Below are 21,039 nucleotides of genomic sequence, written 5' to 3'. Positions count from 1 at the left end.
GCAGGTTTACAGTGTATCAGCTAACACGGAACACGGAACACGGAACACTGAACACTGAACACGGAACACGGAACACGGAACACGGAACACGGAACACGGAACACTGAACACTGAACACTGAACACTGAACACGGAACACGGAACACGGAACACGGAACACGGAACACGGAACACGGAACACGGAACACGGAACACGGAACACTGAACACTGAACACGGAACACGGAACACGGAACACGGAACACGGAACACGGAACACGGAACACGGAACACGGAACACGGAACACTGAACACGGAACACGGAACACTGAGAACAGCTAGTATTTTGTAAACACTGGTCCTGGGTCCATAAACGCCAATACTGGGACCATAATCAGTCACGGAGTCAAGCGTCACAAGAGACGCCACTATCACACTCGATGTTTGAAAACGAACATCCTTGCACATGCGTGTACGGGTCGTCACGCCACACGCCGACTACAGCGGTTTCCGATATTACTCCGCGGCTATATGGAGGTTTTTCCAAAAAGAACGTCCCTTGTGAGCTGTGTTGTTTTGGCTTGAAAGTGTGTCTGTGTGTGTGTGTGTATGCGTTTGTGTGTGTGTGTTCGGCAGCAGGAATGTAGCAACTGTACATCAGGACTAACGAGTCCGGCTTTGGCAGTCACCACGCCCACGTGATGCGTTCTTCCGGGTGTTTCCCAGGACTCAGGCCAACATTGGTTTATTGCTAATGTTGCTAAATGTAACATTTGAGGTCATCTCAGTTTTCACTTCCTGGTTTCTTCCTTATTTTGGGTGCTCTAGTTTCGCCGAACGCAAGTTGCTCTTTCCACCGCGTGCTACAAATCAATTCTCAGAAGGTCACCGACACGGGCCGGCTCCAGCGGTGACCCCGGCAGACGGACTGAAGATCAATATCCTCTTTTTATTATTAGAGCTGCCCTCCCCGTCTTTTTATCTCCCTCATCAGTCATCCTCTCCGTCTAACAGAAGATCGGTTTGGAACCATAACGCTGATCAGTCTGGTGTTTCCTGGACGGACGTAGATCAGCTACGGGAACCGGGGGCGGGAATGGCAGACGACTTGGAGTATTAACACGGGGACTGTGCCATAACGTAAAACATTTGTGTCAGTTCAAGAGTACATCCAGTAACTACCAGCGACACACAACGCCATCCCTCTACGTGGGTTTCCATTGGTCAACATCGCTATGAAGTGTATACGGATACATCATATCATATCATACATCACCTTATGGCCGACATTTGAACAAAGAAGACACATGCTAGCATCATCCGCAAAAACAAGTTGTCTTGTTATCCAATTTCCATTTTCCTGCAAAAAAAGTAGCCATTTTCTGCGTAGCGAAGGATGAGGGATTCGCATCGTACTTCTTAGCGACGGGAACGCTGAAGCGCCATCAAAAGTTGTCAGCTGAGCGGTTTGTTGTTGTGTGGCCCTGACACTACACCGCGTACGTCAAGTCATTATCGTGATGCGGCCATGTTGTTAGCTACGAGGAACCCAAAACAAAAAGACCTATGTTGTCACCAGTTGACAAAATGCATAAACACACACACACACACACACACATACGCAATAAACACATATTTTCACGTTCAGCTTCCTGTGGCAAACTGGTTCCAGTGAGGGAATCCCATCCAGGCGTGAGGTGCCAAGCCCGGTTCCCTGGGGAGAGCTTACCTATTGGAGCCATAGCCGCTAAAGGCTCACTCCTGTGTTAGCATGCCCATAACACAAGGATGAGGCGCTTTGCTTGTCTAAAGCTTAGCCGGCTGCTAAGCGTGTGTGTGTGTGTGTGTGTGTGTGTGTGTGTATCTTTGGCTCAAAGACAGATCCTGACAAGGCAAGATGATTCGTCAAGGGATTATCCTCGTCCGTGGCACCTTTGAGTGTGTTTCTTTGTTCGTCTTTGCAAGATTAAGTTCAAAACCTCAGCACCGATGACCAACCCATTATGTTTACTGTCGACGTCCATTTTCTTTTACCCATTTTATCGAAAACTAATTCTTAGAAATGTCATTAATCAACGTTCGCTGTTAGAAAGCCCATCATTTACATTGCATTGTATCATCGATAGACCTCACAGCTAGGAGACCAGGGTTCAATTCCACCCTCGGCCATCTCTGTGTGGAGTTTGCATGTTCTCCCCGTGCATGCGTGGGTTTTCTCCGGGTACTCCGGTTTCCTCCCACATTCCAAAAACATGCTAGGTTAATTGGCCACTCCAAATTGTCCATAGGTATGAATGTGAGTGTGAATGGTTGTTTGTCTATATGTGCCCTGTGATTGGCTGGCTACCAGTCCAGGGTGTACCCCGCCTCTCGCCCAAAGACAGCTGGGATAGGCTTCGGCACCCCCTGCGACCCTCGTGAGGATAAGCAGTAGAAAATGAATGAATGAATGAATGTATCATCGATAATGTTCAGCTATGAGTGTCGTTTGTCCTACTGTGTTCGGCAGTCAGTAAACGCAGCACAGTGCTGGACTTTTTTTTGTCTGAGCCTTCTTGAGCCTCATACATCATTTCAGCAGGTTGATGCTGTGCGTGAATGCATAGAGGTGAGTTTTTGGCTTTATTGTGGAAGCTGTGGAGTAGTTTGGGCCCCCATTTCACAAAGTTAGGCTGCCTTGTTCATCGGTGCTAATATAAGTATATCAGTATTTAAGCTAACTATGACTATGACTATTATTCTAGTGAGCGTCATGTTTGCTTGATTTCCTTGTTCAATTTCTGTGTGTAGCGTGCCTTTAGCTCATCATATCTGTGTAATATGACTTACATTACGTTACTTATTATTTATTGTGTATTTGTGAACATAAATAAAATTGGACACTAGTTTGAGGCCCCCGCCTTGATATGAAAGTTTAATGTTAGTGCGGCCCGCGCAAGTTTGATATGGATGCTGTATGGTATCATGTACCCAGAAAAAATTATTACGTTTGATTAATGTTCATGTTAAAGGTTAAATAACTGTTAATAGCTATCCTCCCAATCCGTGTGGAAGTGGTACGTTTTTGGCTATTTAAGTTTAAAGGAAATAACTTGAAGGCTACCATTTAGGTCGCTAGCTCTCTAGTTTGCGAGTTAGCATGTGTCTCAAGACCCTGCAGTTGCGCAATATGTTGTAAATAAAAAGAGTATATATGTGACTATAGTCGTGTTTTGTCATGTCTACAGGGCTCTAATAATGCTTTGTTCATTTTAATCTGAAAAAAATAATTTGTCTACCCACCAACTATATGTGGTTTCTTAAGTTTTATTATTATTATTATATTTATTTATTACTGATTGATTCATTTTCTTTATTCTTGATTTGTTTATTTATTTTTCATCTTATTTTGTGCAGAAAAATAAAAATTAAGATATTTGAGAACAGTGGAATGTTTTATCAGAGCTTTTATTGTAGAAAATCGGAACCAAAGCACTGAAAAAGTTTGTATATTTTTCTGTTTTTAATAAATGCGTTTTTTTTTTGGGAGGAAAACCTGATGCGGCCCAGTCTCACCCAGACCCTAGCTCCAGTAGCCCCCAAGTAAATTGAGTTTGAGACCCCTGCGCTATACCTTTGACTGCTCCAAACCAGTGCATCCTGGGAGACAATCTCACAACCCGAGAAGCCTCTCCGCTACAGTCGCTGCTTTGTGGTTGACTACAACGCATTATTAATCCAACAATATGCACAGTTAATGCATATTTGGCTGAAATTAAGCATTTTCAAATCAAGCATTTGATTGTCTTTCATTGCCACTCTATGGAAAATAAGGATAATAGTCTGGGAAGACGTCCGGCCCGACTCCAGGCCTTCTTTAGGGATTCAGACGCAGACGCTGCAGAGCTTCAAGACCATACTCAAGCACATTCTTGGCCCCGTTTGGCGCGCCACCGGCTCCCTTTTAACATGCAACAGCTGCAATCTATCTATCCCCGGATTCCTTCGGGCTGCTGTTCCGCAACATTCCCTGCCGCAACGCAATGCAACGCAACATTCCTCAAGTGTGTTTTATCTTTGCATGACGACGCCGTCCGCGTGTGCTGTCTTAGCCTGTTAGCACAAGGAAGCTCAGTGGAAACTAAAGCTAAACAAAGTGCAAATTGTGTCCACTTTTGTGTGGCGGCCGGGCTGCTGCAGGGAAGATGTGTGCTGCCAAGACCACACACACACACACACACCGAGGGAGGGGGTGTATGTGCTTAAAATGAAAAAGAGGTCATTATCGTTCCATTTGCACATCTATATGTTCTTATACAGTCTGCGTGCTTGTTGTCGCTGTCTAACACGTCACTGTGTTTTGCACTGAGCACTTGAACGCAGCACACGACACAATCCGCTGCACAACTGAGCACCTGAACGCAGCAAATCTGGCGCACAACCAAGCACCTGAACAGAGCACGCAGCACGCATCACAATCCGCTGCACAACAGAGCACCTGAACGCAGCATATACATCACAATCTGCTGCATAATCTAGTGTTCAACTGAGCACCTGAACGCAGCACACGGCACAATCTGGAACCACGACACATCTGGACGGAATGGCCAATGAAATAGTTTAGTGTAAACACCTTGCTCTCTAAACTCCACTTCCGGTGTGGTTCCAACTCCTAGCTATGTCATTTTGGTCATTTGTGAGATGATCGATGGCTCTTTGCATTCATAATGAGGAAACGGGCAACAAGTCACCACCGGGGCTTCCACGCTTCGCTTTCCTAATAACATTTATTTCCACCCGGGATCGCACTTGGAGCTAAAACCACACCGGAACACAACTTTTACACCCCAAAATACACAGAATAGAGCAGCGGTTCCTACCTTGCGAGGGTGGTCCGAGAGGCTTTCCGCCGTGATGGCCGCTTGTCGTGTGTTCAATTTGCACTTTGCCCTCCGTGTCGTGGGGCTGCGTGGCAGCCGGAACCTTGAAACTGCAAACGGGGATGCCGTTCTTGTCTTCAACCTGCGCACATTTCTCCACTGGAAGAGAGAGTCGCCCGCCGCCGCTGCAGACGACCAAGCTCCAGCCCCGAGCAGCGACTCTGGCCAGAGAGGGCGGGGCTTAGCCGCTAGGCATTTTGGGCCATGTAGTTCTCTGTGTGAATTCACGTTCAGAGAAGAGGATATGAAGAAACGAAACAGAGAATGTGTAATAATAGTCAGTGGCGTCATTAGGCCCCCCCTAAAATGTTCTTAAGATCCCCTAAATAATTTTATATTTTTTATTGATTTTTTAAATTTTTTATTGATTTTTTTTTTTACAAATCTCTGACAAATTTCATATAATAGGGCAAAAGCAGGCTAATACTAGCCTAGTAGTAGTTAGTAGTAATAATCAGAAGAAGAAAAATGATGATAGTAATAACAATAGGCTAATTAATAATATAATAATGATTATTATATAATTGATGGTTGCAGAGCTTGAGCAGCAGTTTTGCAGTGTAGATTGTGTGTACTTGTGTAAATTTAATAGTGGCCTAAAACAATTTCTAGTATTTCTACTAAATCTGTCCAAAAGAGGGAAAGTTATATCCCGGTTCTTGTTCCTTATTTGTTTTTTGGATTATTTTGAATGTCTACTACAATTATTTGTATCCATATCCATCTACTTTCTATGCCGCTTATCCTCACTAAGTTTAAAACATATGTTCCTATGATGAAGTGACAAGTGTTGAAAAAAATAATAGAGGTAATGCCTTGTATGTTATTAGTTGTTATTTTCGAGATTAGCACTGTTTTTGGAGCAAATTGCACACAAACCATAACAAGTGTGTTTCCTCATTTACAGCAAATGTTATCTTTCTAACTTGCAACCACAAGAGGAAGTTTATTTATACTCTTATACCGTAAATGTAGTACTGAAGCTTCACTTTAGTATTGACATATTTGTCCAATGCAGATTACAGTCAGCCTCAATCACAAGTTACTAAATCCTGTAAACAACTCCAAAAAGTCAACTTTGTGCTCAGTTAGAGTCCTTTCTTGGTGAAATGCTGCATGGAAACAATGGCTGTTCATTCTTTGAGGGTCATGCACCCCCTTGAGCATTCATTGTTTACCTCTTAATACAGTACAAACCACTCAAATAATCATTCACTGTGTGTGTGTGTGTGTGTGTGTGTGTGTGTGTGCAGGAAATGCTTCAGTCTCTCTGTAGGCCAAATGTGTCTAAATTTAGCCGCTAGTGGCTGTCCACTGTCCAACTGTCACAGGAAAGAGACTGGAGGCATGATGGAACGCACCGAGAAGACTGGCGACAACACATTTGCTCATCACACACCCTAAAACAAAACAACAACAAAAAAAAAACAAATTACCTTGTGGCTTGAAAGACCCAAGTGGAGGAAGTGAAGTGACTGATATCAAACATGGACGTTCCTCAAATTGTACTCAACGGCAGAGACGCTATGTATGTTTGAGGCACTTATAAGAGGTGTAAATCACATTGACTGAGGCAGATGTTAAAAAACAAATCTTCATTCTAACTAACCCTTTCTTCCAAGCGTGCAAAAAAGGTTGACAAAAATAGAGTACATAATACACATTAAATAAAAATACATTTAAAATGTAATTCAATAACACATATTTACACAAATAAATACACAAATAACAACAACAATAATAATATATACTACATATTTTACCAGTGTCATAGTCAAGATTAAACAAGAGTGAAATAGTAAAAGACTAACCTTACACATTATTTACAGTCTGGCGCCCTCTAGAGGCCAATCACTAAAAGCGCGCCACTAGTGTCTTTTCCTGGAGGTCAAAGGTAAAAACAAACATGGCGTCTTCTAGGACAGCCACTGTGGTTTTAAAGACGGTGAAGAAGATAGTAGTCCAGTTTTGTCCTTTTGAGTCCGACGTTCGGTCGACGCGGTAAGATGTTGTTGTAGTTATTTAACGGCTTATGTGTTGATCCTCAAACGTTCACTTTTAGTGGGAACGGTGCTTGCGTCTTGCTAGTTGGCTAGCTAGTTGCTAGTTAGCTAAAAGCATGTCATCGTAAAGATTGACTGTTTCGTTTTTCTTCACGTAAATTAACTCTGGACAATCTGTACTTTGGTATAATGGTATCGGCGAATTTTTGTAAAAATGTGTAAACAAGCAATCTCCTTCTGCAAATGTGCAATATTTCCATCACTGCCTCTGTTATTACCTCAATCATATTTATTTATTTAACAACCATTACAATACACTCATATGTAACTTTTACTCATCTGTATGCACCAGTCATTATTTGCACTATGACCCATTTATCATTGCACTAAAATTAATATATCTGCTCCTGCATATGCTCCTGTGCAATACTGTGTGTATATTATGGATATCTTGTATATATCTTGTTAAATTGTCTTTTTTACTCTACCTTTATGTACTTTTTTAAAAAACTTGACTACTACACTGAAAGGAGAAGCTCTCCAATCCGGTTGTACATTTTGTATAATGACAATAAAGGCCATTCCATTCCTATGTACAACAAACAGCTAAAGCAAAATGGCAGTCATTTCCGGTTTACACTCCCGTCCTATCCGGCTAAATAAACGCAAAATATTGCATGTGGGGCCTTTCACTAAAATCTACTGACACCTTTATAAGAGACTTGAAGCATTTCATGATGTCCTACTGAAAAGAGTCTGTGTCTGCATGACAATATCTTCTTGTACCCGCAGGGAGTTCCTGTTCGCCGTGGCCTCAGACAAGGCCAGATCCACAAACTTAAACTGCGAGGTGATATCCACAGTCAAACATGACAGGTCGGAACCTGTCGTGGATGTTACATACGGTAAGATTCATGAACGGTGAGAGACCTTTTGTCATACAGTCTCCTTGTTTCGTTGGGTGGAGGCGGGGCTGGTAGCATTCACAAAGTGCAGTGTAACATTCTTGAAACATTTTCATAGATTGCAATATACTGACATACAGTATTTAGATGTTTTTCATTGTACCTTTCTTACAAGTCAAGCTCATTCATTCACTTTTTAACAAACTAATTCAAACAACCCCTCTGTGATTTCACGTCTTAATGGTTTGACTAAACATGAGCACACACACAAATGTCCGCCATAGGTTAGCCGTGTCCGACGGTCTATTGTGCACCACTTGACTTCTACTCCCACTTAACTTTGGCCCTCTTGATGATGTCAGCCATTGTTTTCTAACGAGTCCTCCTCTTGTCTTCCGCAGTGGATGGAGAGAGGCTGGTGATGAAGGGCGCCAAGCTGAGCAGCAATGAGATGCTGAACGCTTTTAAGGCCCGCTGCATGGCCAAGGACCTTCAGGCCAAAGCTGCAGCCAAATAATGGTCATGATGTGGATTTGACTTGTGTATATATATATCTAGATATTTATAATAAAATACTACAGATGCAACACGTCTTTTTTTCCCCCCCTCAAACCAATAGCGCTATGTTTCTGCTTCTCAAGATTGATATGATCAGTGGCGTCATTAGGCCTATTTTAGGGGAGCCTTTAGACCCCCTAAAATGTTCTTAAGCCCCCGCCCCTAAATAATTTGATATTTTCATTCATTCATTTTCTACCACTTTTTCCTCACGAGGGTCGCGGGGGTGCTGGAGCCTATCCCAGCTGTCTTCGAGCGAGAGGCGGGGTACACCCTGGACTGGTGGCCAGCCAATCACAGGGCACATATAGACAAACAACCATTCACACTCACATTCATACCTATGGACAATTTGGAGTGGCCAATTAACCTAGCATGTTTTTGGAATGTGGGAGGAAACCGGAGTACCCGGAGAAAACCCACGCATGCATGGGGAGAACATGCAAACTCCACACAGAGATGGCCAAGGATGGAACCGAACCCTGGTCCTCCTAGCTGTGAGGTCTGCGCGCTAACCACTCAACAGCCGTGCCGTCTTTGATATTTTTTATTGTTTTTTTTTTTACAAAATTTTTTCATTAATTCACATCCTGTGCATCTCCAGGGGGTTAAGCCCCCCCCCCCATCAGAACCTCATGACTCCCCTGGATCTGATACCCATAGCTGATAACGTTTTAACAGGTAATCTCACCTCATTGGAGCTATTTTTAATGTTGGATTTACCGGTGTGCTACTTATCACACCCCCCATGAATTGTAATGGTTGCCTGCTAATTGATTTATGAGGGTCTTATTACATAATACATTTCTTTCCTGATCAAATATAAAGCCAATTCCAGCAGTTGGGGGAGGATATTTTGCAAGCGCTGACATTTAACACAGAAAGAGGTTTTTGGCAGCGCAGGGAAAAAATAGTGCAAACCACACAAATGGAACACCTTTCACCCAGATTTTTTTTTTTGACTTAATATTTGTTTCTGTAACCACACATTGCATCATCAAAGATAAGATTGACTGTACTTAACATTAATTTTATTTGATTGGCCCAGATTGATATGTAAATATACAAACAAGTCCTAATTCTTAACAATTTTAGAGGAAATTAGTCGGCAAAAAAATGCTAACATGAAGCTAAGAGACGAAGGGGGCGGGGTTTCCCTGCTATGACGCAGCGCGTCCTGATTGGCCAATACGACTTTATAAATGTAGAGAGGGACACTATTGCGGTCAAAAGACTTTCTTTGCACATTTAGTGGAGAATAACTAAGTAAAAGACTGCAAACATGGTGGAGAAATTTGTCGGGACGTGGAAGATGGTCTCCAGCGAGAACTTTGACGACTACATGAAAGCAATCGGTGGGTTCATTTTTTTGACTAGAAGCTAAAAAAAAAAAAACTTTTCTCCACAGTGTACGGAATTCCCTTTGAAAATGCGACAATTCACACACTCGCACCCAGTTTTCTCTAAATGACCGTCGTGTCCTTGAACGAATCTGTGGTGGTGTTGCTGCCCAGGTGTTGGCTTCGCCATCCGGCAGGTGGGGAATCGAACCAAGCCCAGTTTGATCGTGACAGTGGACGATCAAGGCACCGTCTGCCTGAAGACGCAGAGCACCTTCAAAACGTCCGAGATCAAGTTCAAGCTGAACGAGCCCTTTGACGAGACCACCGCAGACGACAGGAAGACGAGGGTTCGAACCCCCCGCATCCACTGCCGCACTGCTCCAGCCTAACCAGTCTAATTATGTCTTCTCTCTGCTGCAGACCGTGTTCAGCTTGGAAAATGGCAAACTTGTGCAGAAACAGAACTGGGACGGCAAGGAGACGAGCATCGAGAGGGAAGTGACCGATGGAAAACTAATAGCGGTAAATTTACACAAGTACACACAATCTACACTGCTAAACCGCTGCTCAAGCTCTGCAACCATTCTGTCCAGTGGACAGTCATCAATTATATCATAATCATTATTATATTATTCATTAGCCTATTATTATTACTATCATCATTATTCTTCTTCTGATTATTACTACTACTAGTAATAGTAGTAGTAGTAGGCTAGTATTAGCCTGCTTATTGGCTTGCTTATTAGCCTGGTTTTGCCCTATTATATGAAATTTGTCAGAGATTTTTTTTGTAAAAATCAAAAAATCTTTTTTTAAAAAATCAATAGAAAATATCCAACTATTTGGGTGGACTTAAGAACATTTTAGGGGGACCATATTATATTAAATTTGTCAGAGATAAAAAAAAATCTATTAAATATATATAATTATTTAGGGGCTATTTAAGAACATTTTAGGGGGAACCTATTGTATGAAATTTGTCAGAGATTTTTTTTGTAAATTTTTTTGTAAAAAAAAATCTATTAAAAAAATCTATTAAAAATATCAAATTATTTAGGGGCTATTTAAGAACATTTTAGGGGGACCCTATTATATGAAATTTGTCAGAGATTTTTTTTTGTAAAAAATTTTTATGTAAAAAAAATCAATTTAATAAATCTATTAAAAATATAAAATTATTTAGGGGCTATTTAAGAACATTTTAGGGGGAACCTGTTGTATGAAATTTGTCAGAGATTTTTTTTGCAAAAAAAAAATTTGTAAAAAAAATCTATTAAAATATCAAATTATTTAGGGGCTATTTAAGAACATTTTAGGGGGACCCTATTGTATGAAATTTGTCAGAGTTTTTTTTTGTAAATCTTTTTTTGTAAAAAAAATATCAAATTATTTAGGGGCTATTTAAGAACATTTTTTGGGGACCCTATTGTATGAAATTTGTCAGAGATTTTTTTGTAATTTTTTTTGTAAAAAAAAAATCTATTAAAAAATCTATTAAAAATATCAAATTATTTAGGGGCTATTTAAGAACATTTTAGGGGGACCCTATTGCATGAAATTTGTCAGAGATTTTTTTTGTAAACAAAAAATCTATAAAAAAAATCTATTAAAAATATCAAATTATTTAGGGGCTGAAGCCCCCCTAAAATAGGCCTAATGACCCCACCGGCGGTCCGAAATATTAGCACATGCAGCTCACATTTGGATGGGAGTACATGAGCGACATTGTCATTTTTCCATGGGGAGAAACTAAATGATGCAAACTGATTTTTTGTTGTTATCGTGCCAATAATTATCGGTACTGCCAAGTATCTGACATCCCAACATAGGATTTTCTAAAACAGTTATATCCAATTCTGTTAGTATCATTGAGATCATTTTAAACAGCTAATGTAATGATTGACTTTGAAAAATATCAAATCAAATAAATCCTATCAAATGAAATCTGGTTATCTATAGCAATAACCTAACCAATAGATGAAAATGTGCTACTATTGTGGTCATGTGCGATGCCTGCCACTTTAAGAGCCGTTTCCGTGACTTTCCATCGTTATGTTGTGTGTGTGTGTGTGTCCCGCAGAGGTGCATCATGGGAGACGTGGTGGCGGTGAGGACGTACGTCAGGGAGGCGTAACCTCTTCACGTGCCGCCGCCAGTGGACGACCGGCTCAGTTTCATGAGACCAATGAAATTTGAAATGTTGTTTTTTGGGAATCCCTGAATAAAGTTGATTTGTCCGAGTGGCGCGTGTTTGTTGGCGGGATGGGCAGATGGACTAAGATGACTTCCTGGCTTTGATGTTTCAATGATGGGCGCCAGTTATTGCGCACCACGTCCTAACGGGGATGGTTGGCGTGGGGAAAGAAAGAACGTTCTCCTCTTTAAATGGCGGCCCTGCTGATGTGTTATACGTGCTGGCGGGGACCCGGCCAGGAATGTCCACTTAGGAGCATCACGCTGAGAGAGGGGTCAGCGAGGAAACATCTCCCCCGCCTCTTCGTCCTCTTCTCAGGAGGTCAAACATTTCCCATTGAGCCTGGAACTGGAAACGAGAAGAAAATTCCCCCGCGCCCTTTTGGCCGCCGATCAAGTGGATTGTTCCAGAGGCCACTTTCCCAAGATGGTGGTGCCAGTTGGGCCTAACAAGCCAAGCAGATGAAGCAGGTGGACGTTAGGACGACGGGACAGGAGTGGCATGATCACCCACCAACTGTATTTAGTCTTTCATATGGGACCTACATCAACACAACATTTACAATAAAAATATACAATACAATATACAATAAAACATAACAGGCTTATTTTGATAGCATTTAGATAAAGTTGGAAAGCCAGGGTGTCCAATTAGTTTTGCCCTCATTATCTGTTATTATTCTGAAAAAAAACAAAAAAAATATTTCTGATTCTGTCTAAATTAAATTATTTTATTCAAACATTTTCATATTTTTAATTTTTATTATTATTAGAATATTAACATAATTATTTAAAGTAATTTTAATATATTGTAATTTAATTTTAAATTAAATGTTTAAAATATTTATAATTTCTCTATTTAAATTAAATGAAATCATTTTTACATTATTTTTTAATCGATAATTGCATTACATTATAGGGTTATTTTGAAATTACATTTTCATAACTAACATTTTAATTTTGTTACATTTTTCAAAATTTCCTAATTAAATTTTATTGTGTTAAAATTACCCCCAAAATTTATTAGAAATAATATTTTTTATGTTTTTCATTTTTTCGACATTTCTAAATTAAATTAGACTAAATCAAAATTTTGTACAACTTTTATTCAATTTAATGTAGGAACAATGTGTCAAGCTAATCCATATACTGTCCATATACTTTGGCATGTATGTATCTGTCTTCATCGCTCCACTTCCCATCATACTTCCCATCATACTTCCCATCATACTTCCCATCATACTTCCCATCATACTTCCCATCCTACTTCCCATCATACTTCCCATCCTACTTCCCATCCTACTTCCCATCATACTTCCCATCCTACTTCCCATCATACTTCCCATCCTACTTCCCATCATACTTCCCATCCTACTTCCCATCATACTTCCCATGCTACTTCCCATCCTACTTCCCATCATACTTCCCATCCTACTTTCCATCATACTTCCCATCATACTTCCCATCCTACTTCCCATCCTACTTCCCATCCTACTTCCCATGCTACTTCCCATCATACTTCCCATCATACTTCCCATCATACTTCCCATCATACTTCCCATCATACTTCCTATCATACTTCCCATCCTACTTCCCATCATACTTCCCATCCTACTTCCCATCCTACTTCCCATCATACTTCCCATCCTACTTCCCATCATACTTCCCATCCTACTTCCCATCATACTTCCCATCCTACTTCCCATCATACTTCCCATGCTACTTCCCATCCTACTTCCCATCATACTTCCCATCCTACTTTCCATCATACTTCCCATCATACTTCCCATCCTACTTCCCATCCTACTTCCCATCCTACTTCCCATCCTACTTCCCATCATACTTCCCATCATACTTCCCATCATACTTCCCATCATACTTCCCATCATACTTCCTATCATACTTCCCATCCTACTTCCCATCATACTTCCCATCCTACTTCCCATCCTACTTCCCATCATACTTCCCATCCTACTTCCCATCCTACTTCCCATCATACTTCCCATCATACTTCCCATCCTACTTCCCATCATACTTCCCATCCTACTTCCCATCATACTTCCATGCTACTTCCCATCCTACTTCCCATCATACTTCCCATCCTACTTCCCATCATACTTCCCATCATACTTCCCATCATACTTCCCATCCTACTTCCCATCATACTTCCATCATACTTCCCATCCTACTTCCCATCATACTTCCCATCCTACTTCCCATCATACTTCCCATCCTACTTCCCATCATACTTCCCATCATACTTTGCATCCTAATTCCCATGCTACTTCCCATTGTACTTCCCATCATACCTCCCATCATACTTCCCATCCTAATTCCCATCATACTTCCCATCCTACTTCCCATCATACTTTGCATCCTACTTCCCATCCTACTTCCCATCCTACTTCCCATCCTACTTCCCATCATACTTCCCATCCTACTTCCCATCATACTTCCCATTCTACTTCCCATCCTACTTCCCATCACACTTCCCATCCTACTTCCCATCATACTTCCATCATACTTCCCATCCTACTTCCCATCATACTTCCCATCCTACTTCCCATCCTACTTCCCATCCTACTTCCCATCATACTTCCCATTATACTTCCCATCCTACTTCCCATCATACTTCCCATCCTACTTCCCATCCTACTTCCCATATGAGTGTTTCCCATGATCCAGAAGTTCCCATCCACATCATGTAGCAGTGCAGGCGTTGTTAGGTTAGATCCTGTTTTGTGTTTGAACTATGTAGCCCCGCTCCCATAAATTAGCAATAAAATGATGCAATAATGCAAGATGTCCCCCCGTCCTCCCCCCCAAAAGCCTACACCACGTAGGAATTCCAAGTGGGTGTATCCCGGTGCGTCCAAATACTTTTCTTTCTTTTCTTCACATGACCCCAAAGTTCACATCTGCTTGATGTTGATGGGCAGGTGCCGTGGCGTCACCTCGTTTGGATAGCAGCGGGGGGAGACGAATCCGACCCCCTCCTCCCCCGTTGTTTGGGAACCATTTGGAAGGAAGACATAACGGGAAAACAGCCACGTTTTCTTCAAGCCAGTACACGCCCACCACTTCATCCGATCCCCGGCGTGGCGTCCCTCGTGTTTGGTCTGGTGTTGAACTTTTATCAGGACTGGAGAAGGAAGGTGGCCATCTTCCAGGGAACTTTCAACAGGCAAAAACAGGGAAGCGGCACAGGAAGGACGGCGATAGTGAGAAGGCCACCGGGGGGCCGACCCGGGTGCAGCTGTTTAATGATCCGATTTGGATCCGCATGCGTATTGACGACACGGCCATCTTGGCACACGGCGTGAAGCCGCGCGGTACGATTCCTGCCTGGCGTGTATGGCGTACAGTACATATAGTACATGTAGCCAGTATGCGCTACATCGTGTTGACTTTGTTTGTCTTGCACAACTCCCATCCTACACACAACATCTGGAAAGATCCACTTGACTCGGGAGCGTCCACGCCCTTCCTCCGCTTGTCCTCAACTCCACGTCTCATGTCTGACATGCGGAGACTTGGCAACAACAAGACACAGGGGGTCCGGAGTGGGGGCCCCCAGGGGAGGCACATTCTACTAATACATTCATTCATTCATTTTCTCACGCTTTTCCTCGCCAGGGTCGAGGGGGGTGCTGGAGCCTATCCCAGCTGTCTTTGGACGAGAGGCGGGGTACACCCTGGACTGGTGGCCAGCCAATCACAGGGCACATATAGACAAACAACCATTCACACTCACATTCATACCTATGGACAATTTGGAGTACCCGGAGAAAACCCACGCATGTACAGGGAGAACATGCAAACTCCACTCAGAGATGGCCGAGGGTGGAATTGAATCCTGGTCTCCTAGCTGTGAGGTCTGCGTGCTAACCACTCGACCACCGTGCCGCCTTCTACAAATACAAATACGAATACAATTACTACAAAAACTGCAGAAATTCATAATATAAGGAAAAAAAATTGGAGAGTTGATTCAAGTGGATAAGTGGTTAGCACGCAGGCCTCACAGCTAGGAAACCGGAGTTCAATTCCACCCTCGGTCATCTCTGCGTGGAGTTTGCATGTTCTTTTCTCTGAGTACTCCAGTTTCCTCCCCCATTCCCAAAACATGCTAGGTTAATTGGCCCTGTGATTGGCTGGCCCCCAGTCCAGGGTGTACCCCGCCTCTCTACCCCGAAGACAGCTGGGATAGGCTCCAGCACCCCCGCGACCCTCGTGAGGATAAGCGGTAGAAAATGAATGAATGAATGATTCAGTATGTGGCCCCCAGTGGACAATGTTTGGACACCCCCCTGTCCTAAGACAAGCTCAGTTAATGGTAATGGTAAAGGTAATGGTAATGGTAATGGTAATGGTAATGGTAATGGTAATGGTAATGGTAATGGTAATGGTTTGATTTCATTTGAACATGCATCAGATTACAATTGAGTGCATCCCATAATCAGTTCCCAGTTCCACATGTCCAAAAGGAGTAGGAAGAAGCAAAGCTTATTAAATCCTACCCCTCCATCTGGTACTTTTACAATCAGTAACTGTTACATTTGTTCACTTCCTGCTTTCCATAATACAGTTAAAGTTTATTTATTTATTTATTTTGTTATGTGAGGAAGCTGTCTGCGACACACTTTGGGGCCCCGACCCACCAGTAGAGAATCTGCTTTAGCGCAATCCTCTTTTGTGTTGTTGCTAGGCAGAATACTGGAAAATTGGCGTAATGCTATAGCCGTTAAAGCTACATTTTAACCATGTAGCCGGCCGACGTGCCGCTAACGGCAGCCGCTAATGAAGTCCCGGCGCTGCCTGGCAGTGGAAGGCTTGTTTACCAGAGAGACATAACAATCCTAACAATCCGCCATCCTGTGTCTTAATGGCTTCACAGGCTGACGGTTATCGCTCCAATGCTGGGAAGTGGCAAAAAGTCTACATGAGGTCAACTATTGTTTGCGTGATAACGGTGTCGGAGGTCAAGGCTGCGCTGTCTCAGTCTCCGGCGTGCTTTTTAGCTCGCTTTGTTTGCAGGGAACGGAGGAGAGGTTTCCAGAAAGAAACCGGAGAAGTTCCGTTCTCTTCAAGCTTGCGAGCCATACAATAATAAAAAATAAACATCTCAGCGTGCTCCAAAGTCACCCGCTTCTCTGTGAAGAACACAAAAGAAGGAACACGTGAATAAACACAGCGCCGCTCAGCATCTGGCAGATATGCTGTACATCCATTCTTGCACATGGCCGAGATCTGCTTTTTTTCTTAGCTGGCGTTTGAACCCCTCCAGATGACCAGATGACACGTCCTCGCCGAGGAGTTGTGATGACACGATGCAAAATAAGCCCAGACTTCCTGCTGACCGACTTCTGTTTTCTCAGCATTGGCACGTTGGCTCGCACATACTGTAGCATCCAGGCCTACTTGGAGGGGGGGGGGGGGGCACATTGTGTAGGATTTGTTTGTCTAGCCTCACTTTAAAGATGGTCCTTCCCTCCCGGGGAGCTGTACAGTCGGACAGGAACTCCTGCTGGGATGATGGGAAAAACACAGTTTCCTCACTTGCTAATTCAGCTGTAGAACAGGAGCACCATCTATAGCAGGGGTCTCAAACACGCGGCCCGCGGGCCAAATGTGGCCCGCAGGACACTAGTTTGAGGCCCCCGCCTTGATATGAAAGTTTAATGTTAGTTAGTTAGGTTTGATTAATGTTCATGTTAAAGGTTAAATAACTGTTAATAGTTATCCTCCCTATCCGTGTGGAAGTGGTAAGTTTTTGGCTATTTAAGTTTAAAGGAAATAACTTGAAGGCTACCGTTTAGGTCGCTAGCTCTCTAGTTTGCGAGTTAGCATGTGTCTCAAGACCCCGCAGTTGCGCAATATGTTGTAAATAAAAAGAGTATAAATGTGACTATAGTCGTGTTTTGTCATGTCTACAGGGCTCTAATAATGCTTTGTTCATTTTAATCTGAAAAAAATCATTTGTCTACCCACCAACTATATGTGGTTTCTTAACTTTTTATTATTATTATTATATTTATTTATTACTGATTGATTGATTTTCTTTATTCTTGATTTGTTTATTTATTTTTCATCTTATTTTGTGCAGAAAAATAAAAATTAAGATATTTGAGAACAGTGGAATTTTTTTTCCCAGAGCTTTTATTGTAGAAAATCGGAACCAAAGAACTGAAAAAGTTTATATTTTTCTGTTTTTAATAAATGCGTTTTTTTTTTTTTTTTTTTGGAAAACCTGATGCGGCCCAGCCTTGCCCAGACCCTTGCTCCAGTGGCCCCCAGGTAAATTGATTGAACTTATCTATAGCAACATCTATATCTACAGTATTGGCGGGGGGGGGGGGCAACACCACCTGTATCTGGATCCACGTTATGGTGCTTTTATGTTACTTTTTTAATATCAAAGTTAATAATACGCCCTAAAAAAGATGATATTTGTCATTTGGACAATAAATGTTTCCTAGCAACAAGTAGCGACGTGACCTGGAAAACCTAACGTCCGTTTCCTATGTCCTTTGGGATGAATGTTTGCACTCTCTGGACTACAGGACTTCATTCTTGGCCCATTTGGAGAAGCCCTGAAGAGTAGAAAAAAACTTGTCAGACGCTTTCATCTCAGCATGAAATGTGAGTGGGATTAATCCGACTTGAGATGGTAAAGAATGTGGACACAAAGTAAGACCCACACGTCCAGACCGTGACCTTTCGCCTCCCTTCCACGGCCCGTCTGTGGATTTCCACACAAAACGCCTTCAGTAATGAACCCGGCCATCACATGACGAGACGCGGGTGACCCGCTGTCGTCCCACTCTAATCTCTGCATGGAGTTTTTAAAGCGGTGCATGCTCGTACGAGGGAAGCGCCCAGCGGGGAAAGCAGCCTGGAACCCAGCCAAAGCCGGTTCCCAGTTCCCAGTTCCCACATGAGGAAAAATCCCTGGCAAATGACGCTTAACGACACATTGGTTGAGTGATGTCAAATGGGCGGCACGGCGGTCGAGTGGTTAGCGCGCAGACCTCACAGCTAAGAGACCAAGGTTCAATTCCACTCTCGGCCATCTCTGTGTGGGTTTTCTCCGGGTACTCCGGTTTCCTCCCACATTCCAAAAACATGCTAGGTTAATTGGCCACTCCAAATTGTCCATAGGTATGAATGTGAGTGTGAATGGTTGTTTGTCTATATGTGCCCTGTGATTGGCTGGCCACCAGTCCAGGGTGTACCCCGCCTCTCGCCCGAAGACAGCTGGGATAGGCTCTAGCACCCCCCGCGACCCTCGTGAGGATAAGCGGTAGAAAATGAATGAATGATGTCAAGTGTGTGTTATCTGTGTGAGACATGTATGTAAAGCAGGGGTGGGCAAACTACGGCCCAGGGGCCACATGCGGCCCACCAAGTGTTGGAATCTGGCCGGCCAGTTCCTTTTTAAGTATTTCAACTTTTAACATACAAACTGGCAACATGACTTGCAAGTAGGATGACTTATTTAGTAAAAAAAACCCAACAAACTATAAAATTAAATGACTTAGTTTGATGTGGTCCTGAAAAAACTGACATAAGAACATACAACTGATAGTATAACACTTTTACAGATAAAATTAGACAAATAATTCAAGGAAAATTATAAGCATAAAATAGTGTGTGTGTGTTAAATATATGTTCTGGCCCCCCGAACAATTTTGTTAACTCAATGCGGCCCACGAGTCAAAATATTTGCCCACCCCTGATGTAAAGTGTCCCCAAACGCCACAGGATGGGAGAAGGCGGACGTTTGAAACACTTGCGTAACGCGTAGAGTCAACAATCCATAGTCTGACGCCGATGAAACACGGCTTTTAAAATAGACTAAATAGACGTGATGGGGTGATCCGGTGTCCTTGTCCCCTTTAGCGTACGTCTGCAACCTCTGTAGACACAGCAACCTGCCTCCACGTGACCTCCTTCGTTACACCGTGCCAACCCGGCTTGTCAGACCATAAACACTGAAGTCCATTTCATCTTTTTTACATCTACTTTTAAAATGTAGATTTAAATGGGGGTAACAAGAACTGGAACAAATTGAACCTGTTGGTCCTAATCCAATATCATGACGTTGTTACTACCAGCAAGGTGCACTGTATTCGGGCACACGCTCCGATCTGCATTGGATATGCCTGACTTGCATCTTCCCGGGTGGAATATTCCAAATGTCCCCAGAGAAACATGCATATGGTTTAATTGTAAACATCGAATGACGTGAGAAGTGAGCATGTGTATGCGTACAAGTAGGGTTTTGCATTAAGGCCATTTCCATTTCCTCTCCAAAACAACATGGTTCTTCCTTTGCACAGGAAAAACACAGCTTACAGCGTATGCAAGGGAACCGTTCCAAACCGTTCCACTGTGTTGCCCTCCACCTGTGGCCGAACTTTGTCCACCTTGCGCCACCGGCAGAGCACACACTGGCCTCCCAAAAGGCAGCCGTGCTCCCCTCCACGTTGGCCGGGTTCTACGAAGGTCAGCTTTTATTACTTTTGCTCATCGATGGCGGCTGTCCACAGGGAGGGGGGATAACGTTCATTGGCATCCGCCTCACTGGCTCCATTCACAATCGTTTAGAGCTGGCATACCTAACATTTAAGCTACACAACACCACGCCGGCCCAGTCAGCAAATACACGTCCCGCAGAGAGAAAAGGGCAGAGAGGCCAACTGGCATCATGTTGACGACTACCTATTGACAAAATACATACAAATACAGCAAAAACAAATGCATATATGTAATACTTTGGGGGTATGCCCGCTGAACAATAATGGAAAAAGCTATTTGTCAAGCAGAATGAATGCATTGGAATTAGCAGACGCCTGCTACCCCCTGGTGGTCAAAATTGGAATCTGTTATGTACAGCTACAGCAACAGACAAAAAAGGAAGTTAGCAGTGCTATCTTAATGAATACAAAATATAAAAATATAAAAAATCTATAAATCTAATACCCAATTTGTCAAATGTTCAGTCACAATTAAAAATCGTGTCCGGTTTTAAATTTGAATTAACTTAGAAAAGTACACACTTTGGAATGGAACATACCAAGTTAACAAAAGCGGGGGGGCAGAATTTTATGTTGCGTGCTTATGATTATTGTATGTGG

The 21,039-nt window shown here is 42.7% G+C and overlaps 3 protein-coding genes across 3 annotated transcripts in view; 2 read left to right on the top strand and 1 right to left on the bottom strand.

Annotated features, from left to right (window-relative positions):
- The window catches only part of pag1 (phosphoprotein membrane anchor with glycosphingolipid microdomains 1), a 29,463-nt gene extending 24,416 nt beyond the window's left edge, over positions 1-5,047 (bottom strand). Inside the window, exon 1 of the mRNA XM_058046874.1 lies at positions 4,838-5,047. The gene's annotated coding sequence lies outside the window, so the exon portion shown is untranslated. The remainder of the gene's footprint in view (positions 1-4,837) is intronic.
- A 1,710-nt stretch (positions 5,048-6,757) lies between these two features.
- mrpl53 (mitochondrial ribosomal protein L53) lies at positions 6,758-8,392 on the top strand. The gene is made up of 3 exons (XM_058046889.1): positions 6,758-6,898; positions 7,693-7,805; positions 8,207-8,392. Exons 1-3 carry the CDS (start codon positions 6,804-6,806, stop codon positions 8,320-8,322), a joined length of 324 nt encoding a protein of 107 aa, XP_057902872.1. The 5' UTR covers positions 6,758-6,803; the 3' UTR covers positions 8,323-8,392.
- A 1,181-nt stretch (positions 8,393-9,573) lies between these two features.
- On the top strand, positions 9,574-11,946 carry fabp4a (fatty acid binding protein 4a). The gene is made up of 4 exons (XM_058046886.1): positions 9,574-9,718; positions 9,878-10,053; positions 10,127-10,228; positions 11,787-11,946. The coding sequence occupies exons 1-4, from the start codon at positions 9,646-9,648 to the stop codon at positions 11,838-11,840; spliced, it is 405 nt and encodes a 134-aa protein (XP_057902869.1). The 5' UTR covers positions 9,574-9,645; the 3' UTR covers positions 11,841-11,946.
- Positions 11,947-21,039: the final 9,093 nt, after the last annotated feature.

This window comes from Doryrhamphus excisus, chromosome 14 (genome assembly GCF_030265055.1).
Source record: "Doryrhamphus excisus isolate RoL2022-K1 chromosome 14, RoL_Dexc_1.0, whole genome shotgun sequence".
Classification (NCBI taxonomy): domain Eukaryota; kingdom Metazoa; phylum Chordata; class Actinopteri; order Syngnathiformes; family Syngnathidae; genus Doryrhamphus; species Doryrhamphus excisus.
Note: the sequence above shows the minus strand (reverse complement) of the source record. Positions and strands in the feature narration are given on the sequence as shown.